Raw genomic sequence first — 15643 nt, forward strand, 5'->3', positions numbered from 1 at the left:
AAGCTTTGATGGTCTTTCTTTTAACATGCAAGTTTCACTTGTTTAAATAGGTGTTTACAACTTACCAGTTATATGCGTTGGGTATTTTTTCGGAGGCTTATTCATGAAGAAATTCAAGATAAATATCTACCAGGCTGCGAACATAGCATTTTGGGTATCTTTACTGGAATACCTTCTCTACTTTGCTGCCTATTGGACTGTCTGTGATACTTCACCAGTTGCTGGCCTAACAGTTTCCTATGAAGGGTACGTTCTTTAAAGACACAAGAGGACTTAAGTCTTAAGACACCAAAATGATTTTTTTTTTTTTGTCAAGAATCAGCCAGGGAATATATAGCTTTGCAACATTTTAGTTTCACGATCTAAATTCTCAACTCTTTTTACTTGTGTGAGATAGTAGGTCTATCTTCTGTTATCCCTGTTTTAAACAATAAAGTGTATAAAAAATATATATATATACATCAAGACTCATGCAATTGCATGTCCATATTCGTTTACTAATATAATTACACATTCAAGTCATGTAACTGCAGATAAAAATAAAAAGCTGTTGATCAAATTAGGCATACATGAATGCAATTTCAGAATTACAGAGGGATAAAACCCTTTATTTTGCATTGTTTCACTGGAATTTGCTTGCTGTTGAGTTATCAGAGGATATTTTATCTGCAGGTTCTTGATTTGAAGGCTGCCATTAATCACTGGGAGGGGTTGTCTGTCTGTAAAATGCACGTGTAGGTATATATGTAACGTTTATAATCAATCAAGAATGTACATGCCATAGATGAGAATATGCTGTAGGGTATGCATACCTATTCACGAATTGATAAGATCAATATAATATAATACAACACAACAGAACATCCTATAGAAGGATAGAAAGGCGTTTCTCCAGGATAGGATCATGTAGGATTGTGTCCTGGACCAACACTTGAGCTAGAACAGAATCTTAAGCACTGCAAAGAACTACTGTAGGTATTTCATTACTGAAATATTTATTCATCTTCCAAATGTATTTCAGATTAAAGCAAGTTTCATATGCAGAAAGCACTCTGCTTGCTGGCTGCAACAGGGATTGTGATTGCCCACTTAAAATATGGGACCCTGTCTGCGGGAACAATGGAATCACTTATGTGTCACCTTGTCTTGCTGGGTGTAAAGCCTCAAGAGGAACTGGAAAAAATGTGGTAAAGCATATGTTTTATTGCACTGTAACTATGAAATATAGTATGTGAGAAATATCCATATTAATATAGGGTGTGAAATATCCATACATGTACATTTAATTAAATATATAAGGTGATAAATAGAATTTCACAAATTCATTGAGTGGCAACAGAAATTCCAAACTGAATATGAACATTAATTTAAGTTTATATTAAGGAATATAATGAAGAAGCTTCCTTTTTTTCTAACAATTGAAGGAATCTTACATGCTTAAAATGGAGGGAGAAATTATTCTCAAAGTATTGCCAGATGGAAACTTTAGTGCACAAGAGAATTTCAGCCAATATGAAATTCTATAGCATGGACTTAACGATCTCTTTTACCCTGTAGATTTAAACAAGTAACCAGGTATTACAGAACTTTTATCATCTTAATTAATAATACATTTTCCATTTTGAAAAATTATAAGTTCTAATTAGATTGAAAATAACAAGCTCAATAAAAACCCAAATCATACAGATTTTAGAAGCCTCTGTACTTTACAAATAATTTAGAGAAGTATTAGATGACAGTAAGGCCAGACACTGATGCTCTTGCTCACCTTGGCTGACGTTTGCGAGCCCTTATTCTGGCAATAGTCTCAATGATTTCATCAGAAGCAAGTGTTTGAGTGACAATCTTGCAACCCAGCCTCAATCAAACATCTCTGGTTTCTTCTCTTCTGGCATACAGAAGACCACACACTAGCTCATGAAAAAGAGGGTCAGATCTATTGGCACTGGAAGGACCACATAACCAGGCCGTGCTGGGAAATATGAGGGCTCTCTTGATCATGGACAATTTGAGGAAGCATAGTCCCAGCTGCATAAGCAGACCACAGCTCGCTCCTGCTCTCTAGCCCCGTACACCACAGACAGATGATGGTTGGACCTGTGCCTGGCAGACTGCAAGAGAGGCTGCAGTGCAGTGCTGCAAGTCTAACATACTCCAGCGCAGGAGAGAGTGAGCTAGGTGCCAACTGTGCAAGTTTCACACTCGATTTGTGAGTTTTGACAAGTCTGTGTGATTAAAATACTCTTTTGACAGGTATTTGAAAACTGCACCTGTGTTGCAGCCTCAGGGTTTTCATCTCAAAATGTTTCTGCAATTCTGGGCCAGTGTGATGGAGAAGAAAACTGTGACAAGATGCTTCATTACTTTTTAATACTGTCATTAGTCTGCAGCTTCATTTATTCCTTAGCAGCCATGCCTGGGTACATGGTCTTAATAAGGTACGGTAAAATGTCCTTATCTTAAGAAATCTACTGGGCTTTTTATTCTGAGGTCAAACACCCCCGGGAATGAAAAGTGTGTTAGTTTGTGTATGGAGGAAGAACAGAAAGATCTTGTCGTTTATGTGCTGTGTTAAGGTTTAGTGTCATGTCAGCTTTATAACCTGTTGTTGCTTCCAGCTGTCAGCTGTATCCTGAATTAATGTAGGACTGCTGAGTCAGTGCACTGAGATATTGAGAAGTGTGTGATACCCATGTGGTTATTGATCACATCAACATGATGTTCATTAAGGCACAACTATCCCGCACTTTGGGCTGGCCTCAGTCCAACAGGACAATAGCTTCCCTTTTGTGATTTGGCAGTCCTAGGTAAGGAACTTTACTAAACGGCATCTAATGAGGATAATGAACTCTTTCAACCAATTCTCTAATTAGAATGGTTTGGGCCTAATGTGATGAAGAGTTTGACTAAAAAAACCCATTTCATAGTAATGTCACCTCTACTAATTGGTGTACAATGTAATTATCATACAGGTCTCTAAAGCCTGAAGAAAAATCATTTGGAGTGGGTATCCATGGACTAGCTTCAAGAGTATTTGGTAAGAAAAGCTCTAACACACTTCAAAAGCACAGTTGGGTCTGATCTAGAGTTCAACAAAGATCACATCAGGGCTATGGGCATGGCACAGGAATCTACTTCTTTGCCTTTGATCAGGAAAAATTTGGGGTTTTTTTACAGATCTAGACAGCATGGCAAATTAGAACAGCTTTCAGTTTGCATTTATTTACATTGGGTAATAGACTGGCTACATCTGGTGCTTATCTGAAAGCCATTTTACATTCCTTCGCTCTTGTTACATGTTTATCCAACACAACACTCACTCTCACTGATGAGAGAAAATTTTAAGTTTTGAATATAAATCATAGTCCGTATTGTAGCATGTATCTATTGTTGAACAGGCAACAGGAAGGAAAATCTTTGATTGAGGGTAGGTGGATAAGGAAGAACAGAGAACATAAGAAATACAGAGAACATTCTGCAAGAGGACAGGACAGATGGAGTAGGTGAGAAACAGCACAGGCTCTACAGTGTATCTGCTAATCAGAAGAAATATGCTATTCACAAAAATGTCGCTAATATTCTTTTTAGCAGGAATTCCATCTCCTATTTATTTTGGAGCTTTGATAGATACAACTTGCTTGAAGTGGGGTACTATGACTTGTGGTGGAGAAGGGGCATGTAGGATGTACGACATTATCACATACAGGTATATTTTCTACTTTATTTTCATTTCTCCTTCTCACTGTATTATTACATGCATAGAGATGTAACTTTACACACTTTATCTTTTCCTACTAGACAAATTGCTCTCGTACTAGAGATTTGACACAACACTTTTCTTTGACATTGGCTTTAAGTGCAACCTTTGCCACATATGTTGGAACACCCTTTGAACAGAAATGTCCTGGTGCCATAATTGCATTCACTAATGGCCTTCCATGAGAATAGACGTTAAAACACTGAATTCTGATTAAAAAATTAAAAGCAGTAAACCCTGTGGGAAAAATGTTTAACGGCTTACCATGCAATATTTTTGAACAGAAAATGGTTGAAATAGTACTTGAATTAAAATAGAGGATAAATTAATAGAGAGGATATAGTTACCAAGTTGGAAATTGGCTCAGGATAGTACACTTCATGGATTTTCAGCCCTTCAAGGAGCACTGGGGTAATTTTGAAGAAATGTTGAACTAATGACCTCAGGCTGATTCCTTTTAATACTGTGTGGAGGCTGTTTTGGAAGAAGGATGATAGCTCATGAATACTCAGAAGTTTTACACAGGCTGTCTGAGCTGCCCTTTTCAGGGCTCTCTTCCCTGTGGAGAAAGCCATAAGGGTACTATGTGGGTAATGTCACTAGCTAAATTAGTTGCCTGAAGTTAGGTGATGTAAATGGCCATTTCTTGGACACTGACATATTCTCTGTTCTTATATTGATCCATCTTCTGTGAGATCCAAAAGGATCAGGGCACAAGCTTTAGAGTGACTGGGCAATTGTTGCAAAACAACATATGCTGAATAGTTTTGGTACTTTTTCACGAATACATATATTTAATGAAGCTCATCCTTTCTTTCAGGTGGCTCTATCTTGGCCTGCCAGCAATATTACGTGGAGTGTCCTATATCCCAAGTGCTCTAATTCTCCTTATTTTAAAGAAGAAACTTAAATCTGAAAGCCAAGTCTTATTAAATGCACCAGTAGAAATGCAGGATAAAGAACAAGAAGCACGGAATTAGTGTTTCAAAGCAGGCCATACTGTGAAAAACCTTGCAGTGTAAATTTTGGATATCTCCTTGTGAAAGTTTTTATACTTTAAGTAGTGAACACTTGGATAGAGATTAATAGAATTACACATAGTTGTATCCTAATTACATTATGAAAGTATTGGTTCATAAACAGAGATTACAGGAAAAATACATTTGGTGCAAAAGAACAAGGAGTAGAAATAAGAAAACTTATGAAATGCCAGATTTGAGTTGTCAGAGGAAAGGGCTATGAAGCAGAAACGTATGTTTTCAGTCCTGGTTTCACTGATGATAGTGAGAGTTTTGCAACTGACTCCAGTAATGCCACATTTCATCCTGGAATTCTCCAATGGCTTCTGCTGCAGCCTCTCCCATTGCCTGTAGACAGGATTTGTAGCAGTATGAGTTTTTCATAGATTTGTTTAATTATGCTGTTAGCCCTTTCAGGCAGGGGCTGTTTATTATTCTCCATAGTGTAGGTCATCAATATACTGGGAACCTGGTTTATGACATGGTCTGGGTGCTGTGGTAGTAATAACAAATAAAGAAAGAAAAAAATATATTTTTCAAAAATGCAGTGCTGCGGTAAGGTTTTAAGGTTTGCATAGAGCGTGGACAAGAAAAAGTTCTAAGAATTTGTTACTTTAGTTACATTCACTCTAGAGGGGAATAATTCACACATTAAGAGTGATAGAATGGTACCTGTGAGCATTTTGCCCATCATATTGCTGTCTGCTAAATCCTATACCTTCTCATGTCTTGTTAAATGGTTCTTTGAATGGTACATAACCATAGTCATCCATGTGCTCTTCCTGGTCTTTGTCCAATTTTTATTTCTCTCAGATGTGACGATACAGTGAATGTAGTATCCATCTGGGGGTTCACTGACAGTGAGCTGTTGCCCTGGGATGTCTTAAATATCTCAGGAAAAGACCCTGAATGTCTCAGGAACAAAAAAATACAGAAAACTGTGCTGATAGGGTATATGTCACACGAGGTGTATCTTTGGTTGTGTATAGTGCTTCTGGATGGGAACCGCCTCATTCGTATTTGGCTCCAGTGCAGAGGGCCCTTAAGTCTGTCTGCAGGTGGCCATGCAATAACTTCTCAAGTCCTTTTATTACAGCTGTTGGAAATAAAAACCCCTTCCTGATTGGTATTCCCTACTGCATAAGGCATGGAGGGAGCTTTTGGAACTTTAGCATAGACCAGTTCTCCAGCACTTGAAAGTGTTTCCTACCCATTTAATCTGTATGACCCAGACTTACTCCCATTTTATCCACTTGAAACCTTCTGCAGCCACCAAAAAATGGGAAGGATATTTCCCTAAAGTAGTTATGGTCAGTTAAGTTACATTCTGTTTTACTTCAAGGTGTCTTATTAACACCATATGTGTATGTGCTTGGAATTGCTTCCTGCTCTTGTGGAATCAATAACAAAAGATCCACTTCTTCCCATGGAGTAAGAAATCATCTCCAGAATTTAAAGTTTTTTCAAATAGAGGAGGTCCTTACACTTAAATTCTTTTGAAAAGATATGTCGCAGCCCCTTTCTCCCTCTGCACCAGATGACGGAGCTGAACAGGTATAACATGAGGAAACGGGACAGAAGAAAAGACAAAGGTGATGCAGCCTGTAGCAGAGCAGAGGGTGCAGTTCTCTATCAAGCCACAGGTCATCCAGAAGCTTTGCGGACATTTGAAGCACATCTGGTTTTCAGCATTGTTCTTGCTACCACAGGGCACTCACTGAAAGCCGTCATTCTTGCTTCTGGATATTATATTCCTCTAAAGCTAGAGTTAAAAATCTTTTGCAGGCATTCAGTCACAGTCTGGTGCCAAGGTAACCTGGGAAACGTGAAAAGGTACAGTGCACTGAGGTTTCACAGCTGTAGGAAACAAAAGGACTTTTGTTAGGTAGGCAAATCTGTGCCATTTAAATGGACCGCTGCCAGAGAGTCAGGCCTCGTTAACTCACTGTGTTTTGAAATGTATGGAAGCAGATGGGAACGTTTCCAAGTTTTAAACTTCTCATTTTAGTAGATACATAAACTTTCTTTCCAATCGTTCCAGTTCATCTGCTTGGGAATGTAGCAGTGAAACAGGCCACCTTCACCAGACACTTTGAAGTCACTAGCCTGCTACTCGGACTGTGTATCAGCTGAGGCAGTGCTGGCTGGGTGATGGCACGGCAGAGAGGCCGCTTGGCACACGCCTACGGTGGGAACGTTACTTCCCCAGAGCAAAACTAGGAAAGAGATAGTGCAGGTCACTCCAGAGTAATTGTCATAAAACCTTTACGATGTGCCGTGTCTGGTACAACAGACATTCCTGGGATTAGGCTGGGAGGTTAGAAAAGGACTCGTGGAGCTATTCCTTGGAATGCAAAGCCAAACTGTAGACTCGATGCTTCCAAGCTTTGAGCATGCTGACCTTGATTCAGCAAAGCATTTAAGCATGTGCTCAACTTAAAAATGATTTGCCTTACTGATGTTATTGAAGTGGGTGATGTTGGACATTTCAAGACTGAGCCCCAAACTGACACTGTCGTGACACACATTTCTACTTGCTGTGCGTTGCAGTAGGTACTCAGATGATACTCGCTGTGCTTGAAAGTTTGGGCTGAACCTGGTCTGATGTTTCAAGCACCAAGACTTGCATCAGCACTGTGGGTAGCACAAGCCACAGATGGGAATAATGCCAATAGAAGTTAACAGTAGCAGTAAAGTTCTTATAAAGCAGTCGCATACAAATATCAATAAAAATGGGTGGGAGGTTTATTTTCTGAGTGCCTGAGAGCCGAGCAGATGGCTTTCACAGCACAATCAACCACATCCCTTTGTCACTGAAGTTTTAACTTGGTAAAGGGTGCCCATGAGTTGAATTTTGTCCTTAAACCTACCAAGTGAAAGGGTAGGTGCTGGTGCCTGGATACGGATGCTGCCAGACACTGAGAAACATACACTTGATGTTCTTCTGGCAATGTGACCAGTACAACCATGTTGGAGATATTTTAAAGGCCGTGGTACACAAACTGTGCACACGTGTATTTATCTAGCGATTTGTACTCAATGCCTTTTGTAATGATCCCTGATATTCCACTGGGGTTTTCTGACCATTATCTGGTGCTGAGCAATGATTTTCACAGAAACAACAACAAAGTCTTCAAGATGTCACTGGAAGATGGCAATGCTTTGCAAAAAGCACATCTCTGTGCATGTGCAGGCTTGTGGGGGTTTTTCCTCTTTACATTATTTCCGCTGTATCAACTTATAATTTAATCGGCTAATTTATTGCCAAGTCTCTCAGTATTTTACAAGTCATTCTTACCAGTTTTATATATATCCTAAAAAATTGTCTTGTATAAACATCATTGTCTCCCTGCTGCTTCTAACTGTTAAAAATTTTAACCTATTCTTGATGCACAATTAAACATTTCTGATTATGCATATTGTTCAACCTATGGTTTTTTTTTTGAGAGGAAATTACTCATTTGGGAGGAAAAAATGTTACCTGGCAAGTTGATTTTAATTAATGGGCATAAGAGAGGTGTGGTGACCAAAGCTGCATCATTACACAATAATGTGGCTGAGGGCATGACTGTGATTTATGATATGAATGCTTGCTTTATGTTTGTGACACAAACATACTGTGTTAACGTGTATCGCTTCTGAGCACGAGTATTACAGTTTTGGACAAGTATTATTGGCAGTTTAAGTTCACTTTCTTTTTCAGTCATTTCCGTTACAGTGAACAGTAGGCTGTTTCTGTATCCTTCCTATCTCAAGTTGAGTTTTAGCAGGTAACTCCTCCCTACAGACTCTTTTTATCCAAGCAAGCCTCTTAGCACCAGGAGCTAATTCAGCCTGTGGATGTGGAGCAAGGAACACCCTGACCATATCTGGGATGGGATTTGTCATGCAAAAAAGCCAAATCACTTTTTGGTTTATATAAGTTTGGTCATGCGATAAAAACTGGATATATCCAGCAACAAGTTCTTGGCTACTGATGCTTTTTTTACAGAATTGTTGTTGGTCTTTTCCTTTCTTAAGAGGGCATAAAGTGTACCCAGTTATGTGGTTTGGATTTGAGCTTTCATTGTTTAGGGCTTTCTCTGAGAATGTGGAAAATTACTAGGTAATTGCCCCTCTCTTGCTTTGTTCAGGGAGACAAGGGCACAGATTTCTTAAATCACACGAGACTTTAATCACAGGACAGAAAGTAGTAGATCCCTTTAGAAGGTGCAGTCTTAGGTATCTCAATGCCGAATGTCCCTTCAACAAGAAACCATGCGGTGGCTCCGTGGCAGAAGCCTGATATATGCCTGTTAATTTCTAACAGAGGTGCTTAGGGAATACAAACACCCTCTGTCCAGGGCAGACATGCATGTGACCGCGGACGGCTGCTGGACAGAGGACCCTGATAGCCTGGGCAGTGTTTGAGGAAGGACTTCACTTGGAGGGCAGAAGGCCATTACAGGTGGGAAATGGTGGTGTAAAAGAAAAAGTTCATTACAAAGGTTTTGCTTTTTAAAGGCCTTGACCCCCTGTGTTTGTGTAAAGGCTGCCTAGCTTTATAATGTAATAATTTAAATGGTTCCAAAACAGGCTTTGAAAAAAACAAATTTCTTGTTTGAGGTTAATGAACACAAAATGGTCCAGTTCATGCTGTACCTTTGCTGTTACTATTGTTTCAAGGCAGCTTTCTGGAAGGTCAGAGTGCAGGCAACTGCATGCTCACTGGCACACGACAATTTTCTTGCTGCTGTAGGTAGTAAACCAATCTCACGAAAGCTTTCTGGTATAAAGACAAAATCATATCTAAAACAAGCATAAGTTTCTGCAGAAATTGTCAGAATTTCAAAAACTTTCCAAGAGGGCATGAGCCCCACTTTATTTTTTTTTTTTTTTTCTGCCCTGTAGTTTTCTACATCATACTGTGTTTCAACTTGGCGTGTTCCTCCTGGTGAAGCTGAATAGGATACCAGTTTTTGTAACACTGCTGCTGCTGCTTCATGACTTACTTCCACTTATGACCAGGAGCTTGCAGGAATATTCCAATCAAAAGTATATATATATGCACGCACACATCAAAGGCCTGAATGCCCCGAAATGACAGGGGAGCTGTCAATGCTCGTTTGCATGTTTATTACCACAAACTCACTAAATGATATCTTCTTTAAATAAAGTGACAAGAAGAGAGAGCACCAAGATTAGTCTGCACGTGCCTTTAGTTTGAAGAGTGCAGCAGGAAGGAGAAGAGGTACCAAAAGGGTCTGTTTAGCCTGTGTTTTGCATAGAATGGGATGCAGATAACTCCAGATGCACAGTGATCCTTATGCAGTGTTTATGTACTATAGGATAGCAGGCAGAAGATAGGAGTTGCTGTGGGAATCAGCCCTTAGGTGGCCAGGCAACAGCCAAGGATTAATCCCTGCGCATAATGTTTAGCAAGTGCAATGCCTGCTGGAATAATCCCATAATCCAGAGCTCCAGTGCCACCTGGGCTTTGCCTGAGGAGAAAAACAGCTTCCCAAGAGTTTTGAGCTGGCAAGTAACAATCTGTGATAAAAGAGTGTTGCCTGTGGTAACTAGAAAGGGAGGGCAATAAGCAGAGTGCTGTGGCTGGCGTCCCTGGCATCGCCACCACGACGGGAAGGAGAGCGTCTGGTGCATCTGGCTCGGGTCTAACAATTGCACCACAAACTGCAAATGGGGAGCCCTGGGCTATCAAAGGGGATTTAAACTACTGCCTGTTTATAAAGTGCTCCTGCTGGAGGACGGAGGCAGGGAAGATAATGGATAGATGGGAACAATTTAGGCCTCTAATTCTAATCCTAATTGGGTTTGTTTAGTGCTTCCGAGTTTACAAATTAAGTACAGTGAATAAATTCCATTCTCTACCACCAGTGAAAGAGTATTTCTTGGCACGTATTTATTAGTGTTTGTCAAGTCTAATTTTAAAATATAGATGGCATGAGTTCCATTACGTCTCTGGAGATAGTTTTATACTCTGTTAATTTTACTGTCTTGGAACTTCTCCCAGTATGTCACAGACGCCCTGTTGTGTTCATTTTTTCTTTTAATATTGAGTTTCTAATCCAATTTAATATTATTTTTTTCTCTTTGATGTTTTTACATTCTTCAGATATTGACTTGTGTCAAGCTCCCTAAATGAAGCCTGTACCTTCCCTATGTACTGAGCACGTTATGATTTGTCCCAAGAATGCACAAAATTTGTATGATGTTCATCTAATGAACATCCTTTTGTTCTGAAAACTGGTTCTTGATTGGCATATTACTTTATTACCTTGAAAAAGGCCTACCAGTGTTGCTTTAACTGAGGTCTTCCTACATTTTGAGACTGTGTGAATTTTTTACCTTTGATATTTTTCTATAATTTGTGCCATCTACAAAACAAAAAGCAAAGAACTGTTTTTTTGTGAACTGTGTTGTCATTGGCCCGGTGTGACTGAATGTCAGAAACTTGTTTGAGGGACTCCTATTTTTGCTTTTCAGAACCTCCAAAGCCAATAATAAAAAAAAAGATACATGGGTCCCCGTGCTGCTGCCTGGAGTGGAGCACCAAAATAGTGAGTATACTGCCTTTCTAATGTTTAAAACTGTATTACTGATGGTCTCTATGACTTTTCTTACAGATTGTAGAGGAAGATATCTTTACATTCCTTAGCAGAAGAAAGAAATTCCCCTTTTGTTTTTGCCTGAGATTACGCTGCACAATAGTTTTGGTGATAGTTCACATCATGTTTGCTTTAGGTAGTCCTCATGTAAAAACCCAACTCCCTCAAAACCAATTACAGCAACTAATGCTTAAAAAATCCTTCATGCATCACTTCATTAAAAAACAAAACTCTATGTAAAATATTGTTTCAAAAAGTAGCTGTGAGAAAAGAAGCCTTCCTTAGAACTGCAAGGAGAAATACTGATCTGGGGAACAATTAGGAAATGTTTACCTTGAAGCTTCACGCATCTAGAACTTTTTAAGTAAATGCACAAAGTTTATAAGTTTTCTTTAATGACTTTTAAAACATCATTTAGTAGTTAAAAAACCCCGAAGCTGCATAAGTAATAATAGTCTCGCATATAAAAGTACTTCAAGGTTTCTTCATATTTAAAGTGAAGGTAAGTTTATAACTTCCTAATGTACAACCAAATCAGTAATGAGATGTTCCTCCTACGCTTCCCACCAAGGACAGAGTGAAAACTATTTCAGAATTACTTTGCAATACCAGAAGTTATTATTATACTTTTGAATCGAAGAGCTAGCCAGTACTTAAACACTATCCACTTTGATAGACAAAGGTGGTGCAGCTCCATCACAGTGCTCACAAGAGTACTCCCTATGGTCAAATTCGCTGGAATTCAGGGGATTTGCACTCGTTTTGCCAGCAGGGAATTTCTTCTGTGCCTTTAGGTTATCATCCACAGGGAGATGAGATCGAAAATGCACTCCTTGCGTAAGCGCATTATTGGAAGTGCCTAGAGCTAACTACGTAAGAGTGGAGGGTTTCTCTCCACTGGTGCTCTGCTTGTGAAGGCACAACCAGACTTCGTGATCCTGCTCCCTGGGACAGACAGGCTTGCTCCTCCTTGCTCATGTGCGTTTTGCGCTCCCACAGAGCTGCCAGAGGCAGTCGGTAGCTCCCACTCTGAGTTGGAGCTTAGAGAGGTCAGTAGAGATCTTGGCCTGAGAAATACATCAGTACAAACGTATTTGAAGATGACTTCTTTTGGGTTGTATTTCACTGTAGAGTTGCTTGTTTATTTTATTTTAATACATACTTCTGTTTTTAGAAGCTAAATTTCCCCATGAGTTTATTAGATCCATGTTTAATACAACTTGCAGAGAAGTTACTTGTAAAAGGTGATTTCCAATGGCATACTTTGAAGGTAGGCACCCCTCTTGTGAAAGTTGTCAGTGGTGGTTAGACTTCTCCTTTGGAGCTTTGAAAGCATCCCCAGTATGTTTGTTTGGGCTATCCAAATCCCGTGATGTTTTATTTGTAAGTGTAGAGTGCTTCTAAACAACAATTCCCTTCTTCAGGTTAAAGCATTGATCCAGCATGTGTTGGGGATCCAGGCTGGAAGTTGTGCATGGACACTGACAAAAACTTGATTTTTTTTTTGAGATACCCTTTTCTTTTTCAGAATACTGATTAATTCAATCACAATTTATATCTAAATTTAAAGGCACATGCAGCCCATCTTACCAAGAAATGATATGACTTGAAATATTTTTTAGGTCTGTTCCTCCAAGGTTAATAGTATTGTTTCCCATATGAGCACACACGTAATATCTGTCTTACAGTTTGAAGAGATCAATAACACTCCTCCTCTGCTATTATTAATTGAGATTTTACATATGAGTACTCAGTGGGGCCCCAGCCTTGGGGAGAAAATTCCCTTACTGCGAAAATTTTCACAGAAGAGCACTCAGAGATTATTTTACCACTTGTGTCTTTGTCTTTGATGAATTCTCTTTGGGACCTAAAGAAGGTGGAATTACTAAAATAATATCACATGATGCCTTAGTATAGCAACCCCAAATCCTCTGTGCACATTTCCAGCGGTGAAAAATTGGTGTCAAGAAAAAGACTGAATACCTTACATACAAATCATGCTTCTGAAAGCTTTTTTCTTTCTGAAGCAGAGGATTAACTTTCTCCGCCCGTCTTCTTTCACATCTTGTCCTTCCATGCTTCAGCAGTAGTAGGGAACAATCTATCAGAATCCACACTCCTCTTCCCTCTCCTACTACTTACTCCTGAGGAAACCCACGGTGAGACTTGCAGACTGAGCTCTCTGAGCCTTGGTCTTGCAGCCACATCAGCCCTGACACGGCGTCGCCATGTGATCTTTCGGCTGCTGGCTTGGCACTTGGGGTTGTGCCGCTTCGGGCTGGGGCTTGGTTTGGCAGCAAAGCTCGATCAGTGCAACCAAGCACAGCTAAAGCCATGGCCAGTGGGTTCCCCTTGGACAATGCTTCCTCCGCTGATGGACAAGATGCAGCTCTGACTGAGCAGCCTCTTGAGCAGGAGCTGCCATCTGCTTTACCTCCGCATGGCAGGAGGCCAAGACTAAAACTTCTGCGGTTTCTGAAGTGACTGCCACACAAAATCACCTCCTGAAGAAAGAAGCTGGCAGAGCACCCACGTGCTCTGAATGTCCTTACTTGTCCACGGCTGCAGAATATCTTGCACCCGTTTTGATGCGGTTCATAACACACCGAGGGTGTTGATGTGTAGCCAGCTGGACGCACCGCATCAGGGACATTGTGTCCTGCTTTGGGAACATGGCTGGTGGTGCTATGCAGCACAGCACCGCACCCGGCTGGGCTCGGGAGGCAGCTCCCTCCACTAGAACTGTTCTGGGGCCATTTGCAGGGTGTCTTGCACCCATCTCTGACCACTTGCCACTACCAGCCTGCCGCAGACAGGTGGTATGGGGCGACACGGGAAGCAGCAACACTTCATCAGCCACAACAAACACTTCTTTGCCGGTGACCTGGTCTCCTGTTTCTGATTTTCCATGCTGCCACGGGCCTTGCAGAACAGGTTCCCAGTGGGCAAGGCCACTGTACAGCCAGTTGTTGGGCTGGTGGCTGACACAACAGCCCATGCCGTGGCTCGTGGAGAAGCACTGACGTGTGCTGCTGCTGCTGCTCTCCCCAGCATGTGCTAGTGGGCTGGCCGTGAGCCGGCAGCTGCGGCTTGTCTCCCCAGCACTGCCCTGCCATGGCAGGGGTCCTTTTCCTCATCGCTTAGCAGCAGCCGTATCACAACTGAGTTGCATGGACAGGCATGATGGCAAATGCTGTCACAGATGCTGGACTTTAGTTTGCAAAAGCTACAGAAGACTATTTTTATGGGAGCACTGAAGATTTTTTGTGGTGGGATTCATCTCTCCTGACTTCCTGTAGCCAAAAGCTGATCTTGCTGTCTAGCCTGCTTTCACAGCCATATCTGGAGTTCATTTCATCTCATATCTACAGTAAGTACCTAAAACAGACCAGACAGCTCACGCCTTTGGGAATGCTTTGTTTTCCTTCTCTGACTATAAAGAGCGGCTCATCTGGAAGTGTCTGCACAGAACCCACGCAGTGCTGCCTCGTAAGTGGATCCTACCGTCTGTGTGCGACATCACAAGAAGTGTCGTGCCCTCTATGGATAAACCTCTCTGTATTCTACTCAACTTTAAAAAAACACTTATAGCAGTGCTGCTGGGATTTTTCTGGGTGTCTTATTTTGAGAACTGTGCTCTGGCTTCTCCCCTGATAGACAACAGGCTTGCAGTTACCTTTCCAACAGACTTCTGTTCTTCCACTTGGTTGCAAGCTTGCAGCAATGATAAATAGGGCACCCATTGCTGACGTTCATATATGTTTTCCCTCAAACTTTGCAATACCCTTAGAGTTTAAAGCAGTCCAAATGCAGGTTGTAATACATGTAAATTTGAATTTATCAGTTGAAGCAAATTCTGATTTGTTCTAGTGATATTCTGGTGAATGAATCTAAGCATTTTAAAGATTTTTTTTTTTAAAAAAGCGTTAACTAGGCAAAGATAACTCTTTTTCTCCTAAATAAAAGTAGGAGAATGGATCAGTTTATCCTAAGAACAGGTTTGATTCCTTTTCTTTGTCTGAGTTCTTTTAAGAGAAAGAATGTTTCAATATGTGCATTCTTCCCTTGTGCTAAAACGAAATTAATTAAACAAGAAGTTATCTTTTAAAGACTAATGCAGGAACATTGCAACTAAAACCATTATAGAAAATAACATTTTTCTGTGTTGTATATATTCTTATTAAATGGTAGAAATGAGCTGTGTTTTGATTTTCTCACTGAGTATCTGGTGACAGCATAAAGTACCTCTGGCAAGGTGG

The 15643-nt window shown here is 40.5% G+C and overlaps 1 protein-coding gene across 2 annotated transcripts in view; it reads left to right on the top strand.

The window, feature by feature from the left end:
* LOC104338093 (solute carrier organic anion transporter family member 1A2) overlaps positions 1–6075 on the top strand; it is a 34497-nt gene extending 28422 nt beyond the window's left edge. For both annotated transcript variants that reach the window (XM_075413126.1, XM_009944110.2), the window contains 6 exons: positions 51–246; positions 1022–1187; positions 2254–2438; positions 2973–3037; positions 3589–3706; positions 4578–6075. In XM_075413126.1, the coding sequence (XP_075269241.1) occupies positions 51–246; positions 1022–1187; positions 2254–2438; positions 2973–3037; positions 3589–3706; positions 4578–4737 (890 nt within the window). In that variant the 3' untranslated portion in view covers positions 4738–6075. The remainder of the gene's footprint in view (positions 1–50; positions 247–1021; positions 1188–2253; positions 2439–2972; positions 3038–3588; positions 3707–4577) is intronic.
* The last annotated feature ends 9568 nt before the right edge of the window (positions 6076–15643 follow it).

Source organism: Opisthocomus hoazin, chromosome 1 (assembly GCF_030867145.1).
Source record: "Opisthocomus hoazin isolate bOpiHoa1 chromosome 1, bOpiHoa1.hap1, whole genome shotgun sequence".
Lineage (NCBI taxonomy): Eukaryota > Metazoa > Chordata > Aves > Opisthocomiformes > Opisthocomidae > Opisthocomus > Opisthocomus hoazin.